The 16,735-nt window shown below is 37.2% G+C and overlaps 1 protein-coding gene across 3 annotated transcripts in view; it reads left to right on the top strand.

Annotated features, from left to right (window-relative positions):
- Window positions 1-16,735, top strand: part of LOC121080516 (kinesin-like protein KIF2A) — an 89,388-nt gene that overhangs the window by 30,226 nt on the left and 42,427 nt on the right. For all 3 annotated transcript variants that reach the window (XM_040578576.1, XM_040578577.1, XM_040578578.1), the window contains 6 exons: window positions 9,179-9,273; window positions 10,575-10,694; window positions 11,135-11,189; window positions 13,226-13,348; window positions 13,972-14,072; window positions 16,435-16,530. In XM_040578576.1, coding sequence (XP_040434510.1) covers window positions 9,179-9,273; window positions 10,575-10,694; window positions 11,135-11,189; window positions 13,226-13,348; window positions 13,972-14,072; window positions 16,435-16,530 — 590 coding nt within the window. The remainder of the gene's footprint in view (window positions 1-9,178; window positions 9,274-10,574; window positions 10,695-11,134; window positions 11,190-13,225; window positions 13,349-13,971; window positions 14,073-16,434; window positions 16,531-16,735) is intronic.

The following is a 16,735-nucleotide window of genomic DNA, read 5'->3' as shown; positions in this document are numbered from 1 at the left end:
ATATATCTTTAATTAAAATTATATGGAATTTAAAAAATAATTAAGAACTTCCTTTAGAAATAAGGCAGGTACCGTGTACGTTTAGTGACCTATTTGACAGTGTGATAACACTAAGGCAAGAGACAAGACAATAAGGAAGGGTGGCATGGCATAAATTTGTTTCTTTGTTTCATTTTTATGTTAAACAAAACTAAAAGCTAAAGCTTAACTGTGGTAGGTACAAAGAAAATAAAAGTGGAGCTGTTTATGGATAAATGAAACTTTGAAACAAAATAAAATCAAGTACACTTAGTGTTGTGGAGAAAGAAACATCAGTCACTAGTAACTTCCAGTATTTTCTTGAGATTAGCAGTAAGACTGTTTGTGTAGCGCAGGGAGAACCAGAACAAGTGCTGATTGCGTGAATAGGGACGTCACCACAGGTAACATTGCTGGAAACACTGAACCTGTAATCCTCTTTTTCCTTGGTTTTTTTTTTCCTGAAAGTTTGCTATAGACATTGTTTGGTGGGTAAAGGGTTATTTTTTTTCCATCCTGAGCTCTGTGAGAGCAGGAAAGTCCTTCCACTGGAATTGCTAGGATTGAAGCCTGTAGTGCAGGAGACAATTTTCTGGACCATGGTAATTCTGGTAAATGCTGCTTCTTCTCATGTCTCTCCTAAACATAGCTGTTTGGTTTTTTAAAAAAAAACAACCATGGGTTTGTATTCTGTTTAAAAGAAATTGAAGAAAATTCTACTTTTTGCAATTTTAATTTTTTAATATCAAGTGGTAGAGCATGAAGGTCAAGCATGTCCAGGTGTCTCTAGATAACATTCATGTTAGTCCCTCTTGAATGTGATTGGGAAAATCATGGTTATTTCACAAATTCCCATTATAATCCTTAAAGGGATGAGTAGCTTCTGTTGCAGTAGTCATCCTCAGTGAGGCTCTGTAGCAGATGTTAACTTGTACTATATTTTTTAATTCATCTGTGAAACATCTACTGTTGACGTACTTAGAAAAACACAGTGCTCAGCTGACCAGACCACTGCCTGAACTAATATAACACATTTGTGCTCCTAAAGAAGTGGCAAGTTCAGAGGATTTAACATAAGCTGTGAGTTCCCTTTATTGAACATTGGGCCCATTAACATTGCCATAGCCTGGTCCTGCTAAAAATAATTGCCTGGGTTTGAGCTGACAAGACTCAACTATATGAGTTGATCACCATCAACTGTATGATGGTGATAGGTTAATGTTGCCAGGCAGAATTCTGGTGCTGGTTTTGGGGGAGGAATGAGGGTCATAGTGGAAATTATGCACTTTGCTTCTCTATAGCCTGATCCACAGCCTGTGTTTAAGTTTTTAATTATTACAGCTCAAAGATTTTTCTAAGAATTCACAAAACTTTTGCATGAGAAGTGTGAGTACATTGTTTTTTGGGGCCAGTGCACTTTAATTATTTGGAAGGGTGGGGAAGGTTGTGGTCTTTTTCCAGCCTTTTCACTTAGGAGAGCATAAAGTGGTTTGAGTCACGTCAGCTACTGCTTTAGCCCAGACTAATTTAAAAACCACCAACCCATATTTAACACTGATAATTTAAGTTTCTGCAAAGTATTAGGAAGATGAAAAGGTCACAGGTTTAGTACTGTCATTGATCACTGCTACAAAATTGTGGTAGTTACAAGAAGTTTTGCAGGTAGAAAATGTTCAATTTGCTTAGAGATAAGGATCTAAGTACAGCTTGGTATTTCTATCAGTTGCCATTGCTGCCTAGGTTGAGGGTTAGTCTAAATCTTTGATTTAGCCCTGGTTATTTGCTTTTGCTACTGCTTCCTAAACCTTTTTTTCTGTACCAATAGCTAGCCTAGGAACTCTTACAATAGAAATTTATCTGCTGTTTCTGCAGATATTTATGTTTGCTTTCTTCTGTTTGTCAATTTTCATAAGATTACTAGGAAGAGGGAATGAAGAGTTTCTATTCTTCACTTGTATTGATAGGAGTGAAAATATCATAATGTATGTGTATTTAAGGTGATTGTAAAGTGATGGCTTCACATACATTTGTGTTCTTACTGCTGTATTTGCAGCAATATTTTCTGTATGCTATAGTCAGTAGGAGTAAGCCAGATGCCACACACCATATGACAGAACTTGTTTAAACAAATAATAGCCTTTTCAAACTACTCCATTAGTTTTGAGTTCTATAGCAATGGACCAGCTTCTCAGAAAATATTTGCCTGTGATGTGAATTCTAATCATATGAGGACAGGCAATAAAAATTAAAGAAACAGAGTGAAGAATTGATGTATCAGCATTATGCCTCTACTTTCTTCTTTTGTTTTTGAGAGGTGTGTGAAGATAGTCTTTCTCAAATCACTTGTTCATGTAAATATGAACACATTTATCACAAACTGAAAAAAGAACATGTGTTACATTTCAGGTTTGGATACCAACTCCAGGAAATGCACCTGAAATCATGGACATTACCTTCAACCACTCTCTGCAGATTGATTTGGCTCTTATGCTTTAGCATTTGCAGCTTGGTCTTGTTTTATATGCTAGACAACCTAATTGGTTGCTGGCATTCCCGAATTTCACAACTGCTGTATTCATCTGTGTGCTAGAAAAATATAACTGAATACTGTTTGTGGAGAGCAAGAGGCAATTATAAAGATGAATATGTGCTTTCTGGTAGTTCAACAACATGTAAACTTTTAGTAACACAAAGAACAAATTGTATAGGTATATTGCCAGTTTAAACATGGTATAAATTTTTTATTTAAACTAAGAATATTTGGGAGATGGACATAAGTTTTTTCTTTTTTTTTATTATTATTCAGTCCTGACTTTCTTGGCTAGGGAGTGGATAAAGTCTGGCACAGATGGAAGATTTTTTGTGATTCTTTTGTTATGGCATGCTGGCTTACCCTATTTGTGAGAACATTCAGTATTTTCTATTCATTCATCAGCCTGCTTTGATCTCCTTTCACTTGTTATGGCAAAGATTAAACCTTTTATAAATTATTTTTTTTCTGCCAAAAGTAATAGAGCACAAGAACAGGTAATAGGACTTATATGATGGCTCTGTGACAAATACAGCATCACAGGCTGCGACTAGTGCTTTTCTTCAAAATTTATAAAATCTGTTAATATGTAAAAGATCATAGTGTTGTATAACATATGTTTCTCTAGATTTACATTTTTCATATATCAGTTCTCTTGATTCCAGATTGACAGCTGGGCCAAGCCTCAAAACAGTAGCAGAAGATTATACCAACATAAGCTTGAAAAGTCTTCCATTTCCCACAGTGCTGAAAAGTTTTTGTGTCCTTGCATCCTAGCATGCTGTTTGTAGAAGCGGCAGAAGCAGCACTGCTACAGGAAGAAAGTGGCTTCTGTTGCTACTTTGCTAACAGACCAGATAGATAATTGAAACAGCTCTATAACAGTGTTCTTGCACCAAATTAAGTCACTAGAGGTTATTAAGTACAGAAAAATTAATGGAAAGGTGTATTGAGAATCTTGAACTAAGAAAACTTAGACAAAAATGCTTGTCCAAGGAAATAAGGTGTGGAAATATCATGCTCCGTGAGTCTGCTTCAGCCCAGCCACTAGCAGAATTTGGACACAGTCCCTGTTATGATTGTGTTACAGCAGTCAGGAAATAACACAGAAATAAACCAGAAAGCAGTAAAAAAAAACTTTTACCGTTGGTCAAACTCTACTGTCCATACTGTTTCTACATCCTCCAGAGGCCAGACCACACTCCTTGTCTCTGCTTCATCCAGGTTTTTCTCCTACACGCCTCAGAGCTATTTAACCACTTTGCTGTAGGATCACAGCTGCACATTGTCAAAGCAAGGTCACAACTGCATATTATCAATGCCAATCAACCCACTGTCTTCATTCCCCTACAATTCCCCCTTTTTGTTTTTTCAAAAGGTTGCTTCTTCATTACAAACATTTGACACATGGTGGGGTTGCAATTGCAGAAGGGCTGCAATGCCCACTTGCAATCTTCATTGGCAATTAAATGCAGCAAAGAAGCACGCCTTTATTTGTTTCTCCAGGTTTATATACCCTTTCCCCAGCTTCTCTGATTGATTATCCTTACAGCTAACCTACTCAGCAACAACTATTGATTGGCTAAGATGTGTGGGTTTCAAGTTCTTAGCCAGCAGCTGACTTGTCACCCCATATCTGGCTCTAGTCTTGCTTCATATCCTGTTTTCTCTCCAAGTTTACTCTGTCAAGGTTGTGGCTCACTCTCTTTAAAGACACAGCTCTATTCCATCGTTGAAGCCTGAGCCACCAGCAACCCAGTCTAATCCCTCATTTCCTCCTTTTTGTTTTTCAACCAAAAAGGCCATGTTTATCATCTGTTGCAGGGCCCTTCGCAAGCAACAAAACAAATATGGTATCATGAGCAAGATGGCACAGATTACAAACAGTCCTATGAGTCACATCTCAATCAATCCTATGAACCAAGACCCTAACCCCAAGTGACTTAACTGATCATCTAGAAACCCATAACTCTCCTGTAAATTCTGTGTTGCTTCCATTATTTCCTTGATCTATTTGTGAATCTATTATGAATTTGTTTTTAAATCCATGCAACACATACCATCAAAGTCTTGACAGCCATGACCATGTGTTAGCAACAAATGGTTATGGTTTAATATAATGTTCTGTGAAGGTGCTAACAAACTTAATTTACCTATGGTATATGGTCCTCCCACTTTCCTGCTGGGTAGCCCTGGCCAAACCCTATCTCCACAAATTAGAAATAAACTTTTTGGTAGTTGCCTAGGCAGGGTCACATCTGGGGCAGGTTGTGTACAATTATGCCCTACAGACACACACCAGTTTGATTCATTTCTCCACAAGTGATTGTCAAGTGTGACATTTTTCACTCCCACCCCATTGTGCCAATGAATAGCTGCTTTATGTGTGAAATTAAAAAAACCCGCAGAATTCCACCCCTAAAGTCCCTAGAATATCAAGTTCTTGGGTTTCCAGAGGACTGACAGACAAACTATCATCCCAGACATCCCACCACTGGGCACATTGTCATAGTTTTACACTTGTTCTATCTCAATATTGACAGTTTTTCCATTATCCACTGACTCTCTGACGCATTTGATGGAACCCCAATTTCTGCACTGCTTTTCCACTGATCCCCCAGACCCCCTTTCACCCTCCCCCAAAATACAATCAAGTCATCGGGGTGTGTGTGTGTCTGGTTCCTTTTCCAGATCTATAGGACATAGTTCTGTGGGAAGCTAAAAATCCCTCCACTTATAGCAGGTAGAGCTACGGAGCTATGATTGTATGTTTCAGCTAGTTGTAGACTTTTCTTCACTGTCTTTCTTAATAAGAACACACACTTCTCTGCTCCATCTTTCCTCCACCTGTATTACTATTTTCTTGCTGTTCTTTCAGCCATTCTGAGTGCTCTTCCAGCCCGATTAGATACTTAAAGTCTCATTTTTTACTGGCAGCAAAAAAGGGTTCTCATTCTTTGAAATATGACTCTGCTCCTGGTTTTCTAATTACCACATGATTATAATGCAGGTCAGACAGAATTTGCTCAACTAATATGACTCCCTCCAGCACTTCTCAGCCCACCGTACTTTCACACCTTTGTTCTGTAAGCCACCCCAAACATTGGCCTTCTCTTTGTCAAAAAAAGATTATGACCCCCACAGGCTTTCCTCCAATGACCTTTTGTACTTGTATGTTTTCATCTACAAAGCTATAAAGTTCTTCAAAAGCTTTTGCTACTGCTCGAGAACATATGCAAACCCACAACAATTAGTCCTTAATGGTTCACCTCTCCCAATGTCTGTTACATGGCCCAGATCACAGGCTCTCCCCACCTATCTCAGCTACATTGGGCACCACCATCACTGCTCATTACTTGTGGCCTCATATAAACTTCAAATGTCCAGATTGGTTTGCCCCACATTGGGCACCAATTGTTGCAATTGAGCTACAGCAGTCAGGAAATAACACAACACAAATAAACCAGAAAGCAGCAAAAAGCTTTACCATTGGTCAAGCTCTACTGTCTATGCTGTTTCTACATCCTCCAGAGACCAGACCACACTCCTTGTCTCTGCTTCATCCAGGTTTTTCTCCCATGCTCCTCAGAGCTATTTAACCACTTTGCTGTAGGATCACAGCTGCACATTGTCAAAGCAAGGCCACAACTGCATATTATCAATGTCAATCAACCCACTGTCTTCATTCCTCTACAAGTCCCAAGGGAAGGATGTGTGCTTACACAATGTCATTTGGATGAGGGGAAATGGAGGAAGCTTGTGTGTAGAGAGGAGGACACAGCTGTGATTCCTGCCTGCACATCTTCCCCCTGGCTGTACCTCAGTGAAGAATCCACACTGTCCCTGCAGCACGCACCGCTGGGGCGCCTGGGAGAGTGATACTTGGGAAGCACAAATGGAAGTGTTTATTCAGACAAAATACAGGTCAGGGAAATAAAAACTAGCAAATGCTAGAGGAAAGGAACCAAGTGAAGCAAAGAGGGAAGTTTGGTTGTTTGTTTTTTTTAAAGTAAAACTTGATCTTCTTTACTGGTAGACTGAATCTTATGCTTTAGGCAAGGAGAAGTGCAGAGGTTAGAAATGTGCGTGTAATGTACTGTTGCTGGTGAGGAAAGCACCACAGATGCAAAAGCAGTGCTGCCCAGCAGTGCCAACAGCTCTGCAAGTCCCCCCCCATGTGTTATGTTTTGCCTGAGTTTCAACTAGTCTCTTCCTCTGCATGTTGTATTAGAGTACATAGATTTGCTGTTACCTTCCATGATGCTTCCCTGTAGCCTCTCTTTTTGCTTCATTTTAACTAGATATGAATGTTTAGGCAGACTTTGCAATAAAAGATATATTAACAATATACATCTGTTGCTTGCACTGTTAGGTGAGGGAATTTGGAATACCAGTTAATGTTTTAGTTCCTTTCTCTCCCTCAGCAGGTCCTAAGAGGCTTAGGCTATATAAAAACATTAACTTTTGATAACTGTCAAATTGTGACTGAAATGGCTGAAACCGAAGTTTGAAACAATCGATGGAGGAGAAAACTGGGGTGGATTAGGGAGATTGGGAGATTTAGGAAAGGAAAAGGTAGAGACCCAGACAAGAGCAGATGTATAAGGACCATGCTGCATTTCACTCCTAAGCAAGTGCCTAGCAGCAGCAGTGCATTCATGGACTACTCCAGGACAATTGGCTTGTGCTTTTGGAGCTGTATATAGCCCTTGGGCTCCTGTGGGGTGGCTCAGGGAGGGTGCTTGTCATGGTTTAACCTTGGCTGGTAATTAAATACCACACAGCCACTCACTCTCTCCCTCCTCACCCAGAGGGATAGGGAGGAGAGTTGGAAAGGAACGTACAACTCAAGGGTTCAGATAAGAACAATTTAATAATTGAAATAGAATAAAAATGAAAGAACAATAATAACAACAATGACAACAACAGTTATAATGAAAAGGGGAAGGGAAAGAATAACATCCCAAAGGAAAGGAAGAAAGGAACAGTTGGCACACAATACAACTGCTCACCACCTACCACCCAACCAATGCCCAGGCAGTCCCCCAGAAAATGATCTGCCTGCTCCAGCCAACCACCCAGGTTTATATACCACGCATGACATCCCATGGTATGGAATACCTCTTTGGCTAGTTTGGGTCAGCTGACCTGGCTGTGTCCCCTCCCCATTCCTTGTGCCCCTCCAGCCTTCTTGCTAGCAAGGCCTGAGGAACTGAAAAGTCTCACATCAAAGCCAAAACACAGCACCATACTAGCTCCTAAGAAGATAATTAACTCCATCCCAGCTGAAACCAGGATAGTGCTGAAGTGCAGTCTCTGGGGGGTGACTCAGAGGTGGCAGGTGGGACATGCTGGTGTTGGAGGAGTGGATTTGTCTAATGGTGCTGCAGGAGGAGGCATGTACTGTGGTATGTGGATGTGAGAATGTATTCGTTCTACAGAGCTGCTGGGGAGCTGTATTGGTGCACAGGTGTGTGCACAGGTGAGCTTGGTGAGACTGAGGATGGCCTGGTAGAGACACCTGCAGGAGCTGCTGTGGGTGTGTGTGGGCTGTAGGCTACAAACAAGTTAAAATTGTGTGGTGTTCAGGGAGTTTATGGAAGGATTAAGTACAGTTGTAATGAAAATACTTTTTGCTGGGTGTATAAAGCTTTTTTATTTCCAATTTTTTTTTCCTTTGGGGAGATAACAAATTGTGTTAAGTTTCCTTTTTTATTGTATTGCCTGTATTTCCCTCTCAAATGCAATGGAGTAAGGGGTTGCTTGTTTGTGCTATGGCTTGTTAAAGGAGGGTGTTGGGGAGCAGTTGCATTGGATTAGTTTTCTTTAGAAACCCCAATTCTTGGTACTCTTAGGACAAAGTATAGATGTGAAATCAGTGTGAACATGCACTTTTATATCAGTACATGGCTGCTCTTCTGATTGCTTCTTGCATGTGTAGGAAATATGATTAAGTATGATAGATTACATTTTAAAATACACTATATTTGAGAGGGAAAATTCTTATTCCTACTGAAATGTTATTGGTTTTATTGTAGTTTATGGGGGCTTGCTGGCTTTGGATCTTTCACTAGAGAAGTCAGAGCAAGGGCACCTCCAGCTTAACAGTCTGTGTTAGCAATTGGTTTTAAAATGATGGTTTGTATTAAACTGCAGGCAATTTAATTTTACTTGAATTACCAACTGGTTGAATGACCATAAGAAGTGGCTATCAGAATACAATTTTAGGGGGCTTCCCTCCGATGTTGTGACATTTAATGTTGTATCAGCCTAGAAGGGAGACAAGTCTTTGTGGAGTGCACCTCAGGAAACATTCCCACCTGTGGTAGACTCTCTTAAGTGGTGTAGGTTTTTCTTATGGTATTTTATTTACTTACCATTTAGTTTTCTGTTCATTGAGGTTTTTAACTTATGCACTGACTGTCCTGTTAGAGCCTTTGCTAGTGGATCAAATCTGAGCTAGTTTATGGTATGTGGCCAGGAATGATCTTCTATTTTTTTTATTATTTTTTTTTTAACCCCTTTTCTTCTTGCCTCTATCTGCATTTCTCAGTGCAGGCATTAAAATAACTTCATAACTTCTGGAAAATTTTCCCATCTGTTAATTGATCTTTTGTGTTTCCTTTTTAGGCCGAATTCACCAAGCTATGGTAACGTCCCTAAATGAAGATAATGAAAGTGTAACTGTTGAATGGATTGAGAATGGAGATACTAAAGGCAAAGAGGTAAACATAATTATTTTAGAACTTTTCTCTTTTAAAAAATATGTAGTTTACATGGATATTACTTTGGATTTTGCACTGGAAACAAAGAGAAAATATAAATCTTAATTTACTTGATGATTCTTTGGTTACAGACTGTTTTGAATAGGAGATACTGGGCAAATGCTGGTATCTGTTGTATTAAATTTGACTTCCTGAGCTCTGTGTCATAGCTTTCAAATAGTGCTTTTCATCTTTTAATTTTGAACCAGATTACAAAGGTTGACCTTGTTACTCCTTTTTACAAGTAGAAAAATCAAGTTTTTGAGAGGGAGAATGACTTGCAGTTCAGACAAGAAACCAGTGGGAGCTGGATTAGAAATCTTTTTGTGTTTGTATTATTGAAGGATTGAACTGCTAGTTTGTTTGTTTATTTTAGGCAGCAATTTTCCAGCCTTGCTTTCCTTAAGGAATTGTGTCTGTGTGTGTGTCCCAGTTATACTTTGCTATCCCCTCTTCCTGTAAATTTTGGAACACGTTAGCCAGTTTCAGCTGAGATTTGGAGAAGCAGCTCAGAAATAATTACACTTCACCAGTTTTGTCAAATAACAGGGGGGGAAAAAAATTGTGAGAATATCCTGGTGATCTCATCAGCTGACCTCATCCCTCTGGACACAGAACCTGTACGGTAGTGAGGCCTTTGAAAGGCCTAGCCAGAGGAAATGGCAGTTTATAGAGACCAAATCTATTTAAGATTTTTAGGAAACCAAGTTTCAATAGATCTGAAACCAGCTATTTTTAAGATCCTACCCCTCCCCCCCCTTACATTTTACAGCATTTTGAATGAGGAACACTTACGGGGGGGGGGGGGAAGCAGGATAAATTCAACATGGCTTCAACTGCACTTATATTTTTTGAGTGGTTGTAATTCATCTGTTTCTTTTGCACTGTCTGGGAAATTTCAAATAATTGAGATCTCTTTCTTTTTATGTTACAGAATGTCTTTTATATTCTGCAGTAATTGTCAAATTACCACAGTAATACTAGCTACTTCTGTATGAATTTAATCACTTTAAAAAATTATGACTATCTATTGGTCATTTTTAATTAATCCCTTTTCTGAAGGGTGTGTTTGCACCTAATAAAAAGGCCAAAGTTTATACTGTTTTTAGTGAACATAAAATAAGATCATTCAGGTTATAGAATTAACAAATTGTGGGGTAAAGCCACTAAATATATTTTTTAGTTTAAAACATAACACAAGAAATGGAGAGGGTGAATATTTTTCTAAGACTCATAAATGCGTTATATATTCTTTTACACAGATTGACTTGGAGAGCATATTTTCACTTAACCCAGATCTTGCACCTGATGAAGATATTGAACCTAGTCCAGAGATGCCACCACTACCTATTCCAGCAGCCAAAGTAAACAAAACTGTGAAGGTTGGTAATACCTATGCAACGTGCTCAAATTAAACTTATGTATAGGAGTACTATGTTTGTATGTTTGAATTTTTAAATCTAACTTTTGTGTCTGTGTAGCTATTTGATAACTGTGTTCCTTTCCTTTTCCTATGGTGAATAGGGGTTTCTAAAAAATTTTCTGAGAACAGGTTTGGCAGAGAGGGAGTTGGGGATTAATATTTATATAACTAAATATATCTCAAGGAAAAAATATAGAAAAGGTTTTGCAGGTTGTTTTGAAACAGTGCTCATAGTTCAAGCAGTCTTCACCCTAAGCTCTTCAGGGAAGGATTTGGCAGCAATCACTTCTCTATTGCTGATGTTGTGTTATTTTTATTCACTGGAAAGAAGCACAGGTGGGGCTGCAGTTTGTTTTCAATAATAAGGTGATCAAATAATAGAGATTTCTTTCTTTATAGAGTCGACGAACTGTGGCACCTATTAAGAATGACACTCCTGCCAGAGATAACAGAGGTAAATATTATCTCTTTCCATTTCAAGGAAGTAAAAAATATGGAACGTTTTAATCTCATGCTCATCTAACATTCCTTAATAGTTCTTCATTTCTAATTTGGTACGTATGCATGTGACATGTAAAAGACATGGTACATCATTCCTGGAATTACTCCTATGTATATTTAGGAATGCATACTGTATGAATAGTATTTATATTTAAATTTAAGCAATGTAGCATTAGGAAAATTAAGCTGAAAGAACTGAAGATGCAAAAATTCAAAGTTAATTAATTATACTACATTATATGTGGACTTTTCCAAATTAAAGCATCCTCAGTTTGCTTCAGCTTGAGTGTTTCAATATATGTTAAGTAGCGCACTTAAAATTCTTATGCCTTCAATTTTTTAGTTTTGTTTTCTAACAGTCTGTGTGTAAACATTAATTCAAAGAGTACTTAAACCCTACAGGTTATTTCTTACTCTATGGTTAATAGTGAAAAATCTACAAAAATGCTGAAGTATCACAGGAGGACAAGTGAAAAGTGTGTATTGGATGAATACAGATGTAATACATCTAATAACATGAGAAATAATAGTTATTGCTTATTGTTTTCATTTTCTCTTCTGCATTAAAGTTAACTTGTACTGATGATGTTGATGATTCTTCTTCCAAACATTAATCTACTGTAATTAATTCAGACTAGATTCCATTCTGTCTGTTTAAACCTGAAACACAAGTGGGTTTGCATATCTTTACAAATGTTTAGACTCTTCTGATGGACAATTGGGATCACTTCCTCTTCTGCCATTTGCCTCTGGGGATGTTAAATCAGAAATCTCATGAGGAGAGGATAATTTTTTTTCAAACTAATATGGTTTAAATTTGAGACATCTTATTGATGGGCTCTCCTCACATTTATACATGTTGTAATTTGTAGTAAATGGTCTGTTTGGTATGAAATAACCCTGTAGCTTGTATTTTAATAGGTCCTGTGCATCTTACTGTTTACAGTCAGCCTAAGTATTTGTTCTTTGTTGGCCTTGTAATTAAAGTTTTCTCAGCACACTGTCTTGTTTCGTGTAGTTAATTCATGCTGTAAACTAGATCTCCTATCATATTTGGAATGATCTGGGGATTTGTCTTGTGTATCCCATTTGATACCTGTTTCCATAGTTGTCTCCGTGTTGCACAGTGTGCTGGCTTTCATTTGGAATGTCATCTCTAGGCTACCAAATAAAGTTGTTACCTTCACTTTCATACTCCTCTGGCAGACCTTATTAGGAACATGCGTAGGAAACTGGCCAGCTGAAGCAGAGCTGCTTGAAGCAACTCTTTAAAAAACAACTTAAAACATTCAGCTCTACCAAAGAGGCTTGCATGCATGCCACTCCCACTACATTTGCTGGGAACAGACATCAATCTGCATCTTCAGAAGTTGGCATCCTTATCACATATCGAATGAATAAGTTTAGGTAGACATACTGATTGTATCTGTATCCCTTTCAGCATAGTGACAAAAAGGTTTGTTTCTTCTACTCATAGGTTGAGTTGCACTTTGCTGCCTTTTATTTGTATCCCTCTACTTGTCCACAGGTTGTAGATTCAATGGGGTGGGACCATTCTGTAACATCCAGAGAATGTGAAACAATGGGTCCATTTTTTTCTTACTGGGTTTTTGGGTATAATTACAATATAAATAAATTTTCAACACTTTAAACTTCAAAACTGCATATCTCCAAGTACATACTTCATTCTATGCACATCAATTCTACTAATTCTGTAGTAGAGTATTTAAAAATATGCATGTGCAGCATTGGTACTTAATAATTATGTTTTGTTGTTGTATAACACTAGGATAAAAAAGCTGCATACCTAATGTCTTCATTAATAGACTTTCTATATGTATGGCTCCCCCTTTCCCCAATAAATTGTTGTATCTTGAAAGGGGCCTCATTTTATCTTGCCATAATAAAGTATTTCAGAATCGGAATTGTTACTCTTCTATATCTAGATGAACTTTGTGATTTTTTTTTTTTTTTTTTTCTTTTTTGCAGTGGTTGGTTCCGCACGCATGCGTCTTACTCAGCTTCCTGAACAGTCTTCCTCCTCCCAACAGAATGGTAGTGTTTCAGATATATCTCCGGTTCAAGCTGCAAAAAAGGAATTTGGACCTCCTTGTATGTAAACTGTGTATCAAGGATTCATTCATTCTGGGCATTACATGTACATTCTTTTGGATTATATTGTTGTCCATAAATGAGAAATGGTCTATATATGCAGTTGCCTGTAGGCTTCCTCATGAACTTTTTCAGAGTGCTGTGGCTAAACAGATGCTCACTTTTATCATAGTTATTCTAATATTTGGAATTTGGTTTTCCTCTAACTTTTTTTAACCATGGTGGGGTGTGTGTGTGTTGTTTTTTTTTTTTTTTTTTTAATTTTACTGGGCTTTCTTTTAATTCAGACCAAGAGATCACATGTATCCAAATGTCATCACATGGTTATCATGTGATGATATTGTATGTATCCAAATATCATCACATGTCCAAATATATTTTGAGGGTCATTGTCCTTATATTTTCAGTTGTGTAATTATTGTCCCATTTCCATGATTTTTTCTAATTTATTTATTCTATAAATTTTTAAATTACTGTAATTATTCTGTACTAATACTGATTTGCTTTAAAATATAGTTGATATAAATAAATGCATTCTAATTATTCATAAATTAGTAGAAATGTTATAGTGTAAATACTAAATTCATGCAACAATATTTTTAAATTACATTGTTTTCTTTAAGCACGTAGAAAATCTAACTGTGTAAAAGAGGTTGAAAAATTGCAAGAGAAACGTGAAAAAAGAAGGTTACAGCAGCAGGAACTTAGAGAAAAAAGAGCTCAGGTTAGTATTTTTAGCTCAGATGGAAAACATGTCAGGAAGATAAGATGTTTGCAAAATTATTGTGCTTTTTTAAAGTCTTCAATATTTTTAATGAACTTTAATCTTGAAATTAAATGTTTTCATCCTGTATATAATTTTGATAAATATTTTGGCGCGTGGTTGCATTGCTCTGATAACAATTTCTTTAGACAGTTTTTCCCCTTTTTCTTCCTACAGAAATAATTGCTTATCTTTCTGTATGTTATTTAAAAATCAAGTACTGACGATGGCTATTTCTTAAGGAAAATATATTGATGAAAATAATCAAATCTTTGGCTTTAAGATAGGGCTGTTATTCTGCAGGAAGTATTGCAACATTATGATAAATTATTCTTTATCATCTTTGATGTTTCATAGGAGATCTTTCTGAGGCCTATGTTTGAACAGTGATACTTTTTTCTCCCTTTACACCTATCTATGCATTTCTAATTTAGTTTTGCATCATGCAAACAGCTTGGCAGCAAGTTGTTAGATGCTTGTGTGAAAGAAATGAAGTTAATCATTTGAGAAAATCTTTTAATATTAAATGACTTTCTGTCACAGTAGCGTAAAAGCTTTTACACTACTAGTAACGTAATCTTGTTGGCAGGCCTATGTGTATGTATTAGTCTATCAAAAGAGATACTACCAATTTGCTGTTGACATGAGAAGTACCACCACCAAATAAATAATGCAGACAATTTACTTAATGGTTTAATGATGCTTCTAAGTTGACCTAAAATCACTTTATATTGAATTCATGTTCTCTAATTTCCATACACTTAAACAAATGCAAAATACTACTGTGGCTTTATGTGTGAGGAGCAAATATATTTTGTTTTATATATTAAAAATCTTTGATGTGGTACTATACCTAAAATTTTCTTTTTTTCACTTCTGTGATGACTCCCTTTGCATCTGAGTCAAACTTCTGTATGAGAAAGCTCTGTTTTTCTTGGTGACTTGTATGTATCTATGCTTCATGTTGCTTTGTGTATTCTGTTGCTGTAAAACACAGCAATAATTAGCCAAACACTGGCTTCTGGTGAGCAAGACCTTTATACAGAGTTTGAAGAATATTAGGCAAATACCTTTTCCATAATAAGCAATACCCCTTTCAGAATGTTAGAAGAAAATGTTTTAGCAGGAATACACTTTGTATGGACTTACTGTAAGTAGATTTTAGTTCACTGTAGTTAGGGTGAAAAACTTAAAGGTACAGTCAACTTCTGATTGCCATGGCACAGTTTTGTCTGAGGTGTGGATCAGCTGTGTCACAGGTGTAGAGACATGAGCTGGCTCCATTTCAGCTTAACCCCAATGCAGAGCTTTCTGAAAGTGCCTAAGCTATTTCCACAGCTAGATATGATCCAGGAGTTTTAGCTCATTTGTGGGAAGCCATGCAAAGCTTAATAAGGTCTGAGTACCAGAGCTGGCTATGCATGGCATCAGCAGCATGTCCTGAAATGGGGTAAAAACTGACAGTCACAGGGAGAAGTGACAAGAAGGACATTTGAGCAATTATGCAGAGAACCAGCTCAGCTGACAGTAGGCTCAGTAGCTCAGGCTTTGTGAGGTTAGAGGGTCTCCATGCATGGTCTCTTACATGTCTGTTTGCTCTGATACTGATGGTTCCAGGTTTAGGGACAGGAGGTCTTGTGAGCCTAGATGTAGCCTATTGTGTATGATTGGGATTGCTTCTGCTTTTTTGGGGGTGAGATGGGGTGGTCTAGGATTGTTAGAAGAGTTTCCAATGCATCCAAGTAACTGTAGAAGTTAACTCAGAACCAGCAAGTAGGATCAGTCTCCTTTAACCAAATCTGATCCAGCACAGTTGTGTTTAGAGCAGCTGGGGCACCTGCAATGTCCTCTGCAGTGTGTTTTGTACCTGTATAATAGAGTGTATCCATTTGTCTGTTGGACTGCCTTATTTCAGATTAAGAAGTGTTGACTATATGTGCCATGTGTTGTGCAATTGTTCTGCTGTGTTTCTTTAATGTGAAAATTCTGGCAAAAGGCAGGATTCATTACTTTCTTGAGTAGATGTTTAATGAGTCATCAATTAGAAATATATATAAAATAGAAAATACTTTTTACTATATATTTCTATTATACCAACCAAAAATATGTAATAGAAAGCATGTAATTGTTTTGTTTTATGACCAGTAAGTTAGCTACACCAGAATGGAAAAAAACCTTGCAGTTGAGATATTTATGGAGTTTTGTAGAAAAATTGACATTTCAGTTAGTGTTGGCTTTTTAACAAGTAAATTTAGAAGATATTGAAATTAGTTCATTTCAGGAAAAAAAAGTATATTAGAAATTCTGTTGCTTACTTCCCTAGGAGGTTGATGCTACAAACCCAAATTATGAAATTATGTGTATGATAAGAGATTTCAGGGGAAGTTTGGATTATAGACCACTGACAACTACAGATCCTGTAAGTACCCCAGTGATGTGGAAATTTTTTATCATTCTGAGTTTTACTGTGTTTCCAATTTTTTCAATGTATGAATATCCTTCTGCCTGTAAACATAAAAAATGAATAACTTAATATTTATTAGTATTCTTTATAATGGGGGGTTCAATCATTTATGTCACTTAAATATATTTTGACAATAATACCAACGTGTACTAATTAGCCT

This window comes from Falco naumanni, chromosome W (genome assembly GCF_017639655.2).
Source record: "Falco naumanni isolate bFalNau1 chromosome W, bFalNau1.pat, whole genome shotgun sequence".
In the NCBI taxonomy this organism is placed as follows: Eukaryota; Metazoa; Chordata; class Aves; order Falconiformes; family Falconidae; genus Falco; species Falco naumanni.
Note: the sequence above shows the minus strand (reverse complement) of the source record. Positions and strands in the feature narration are given on the sequence as shown.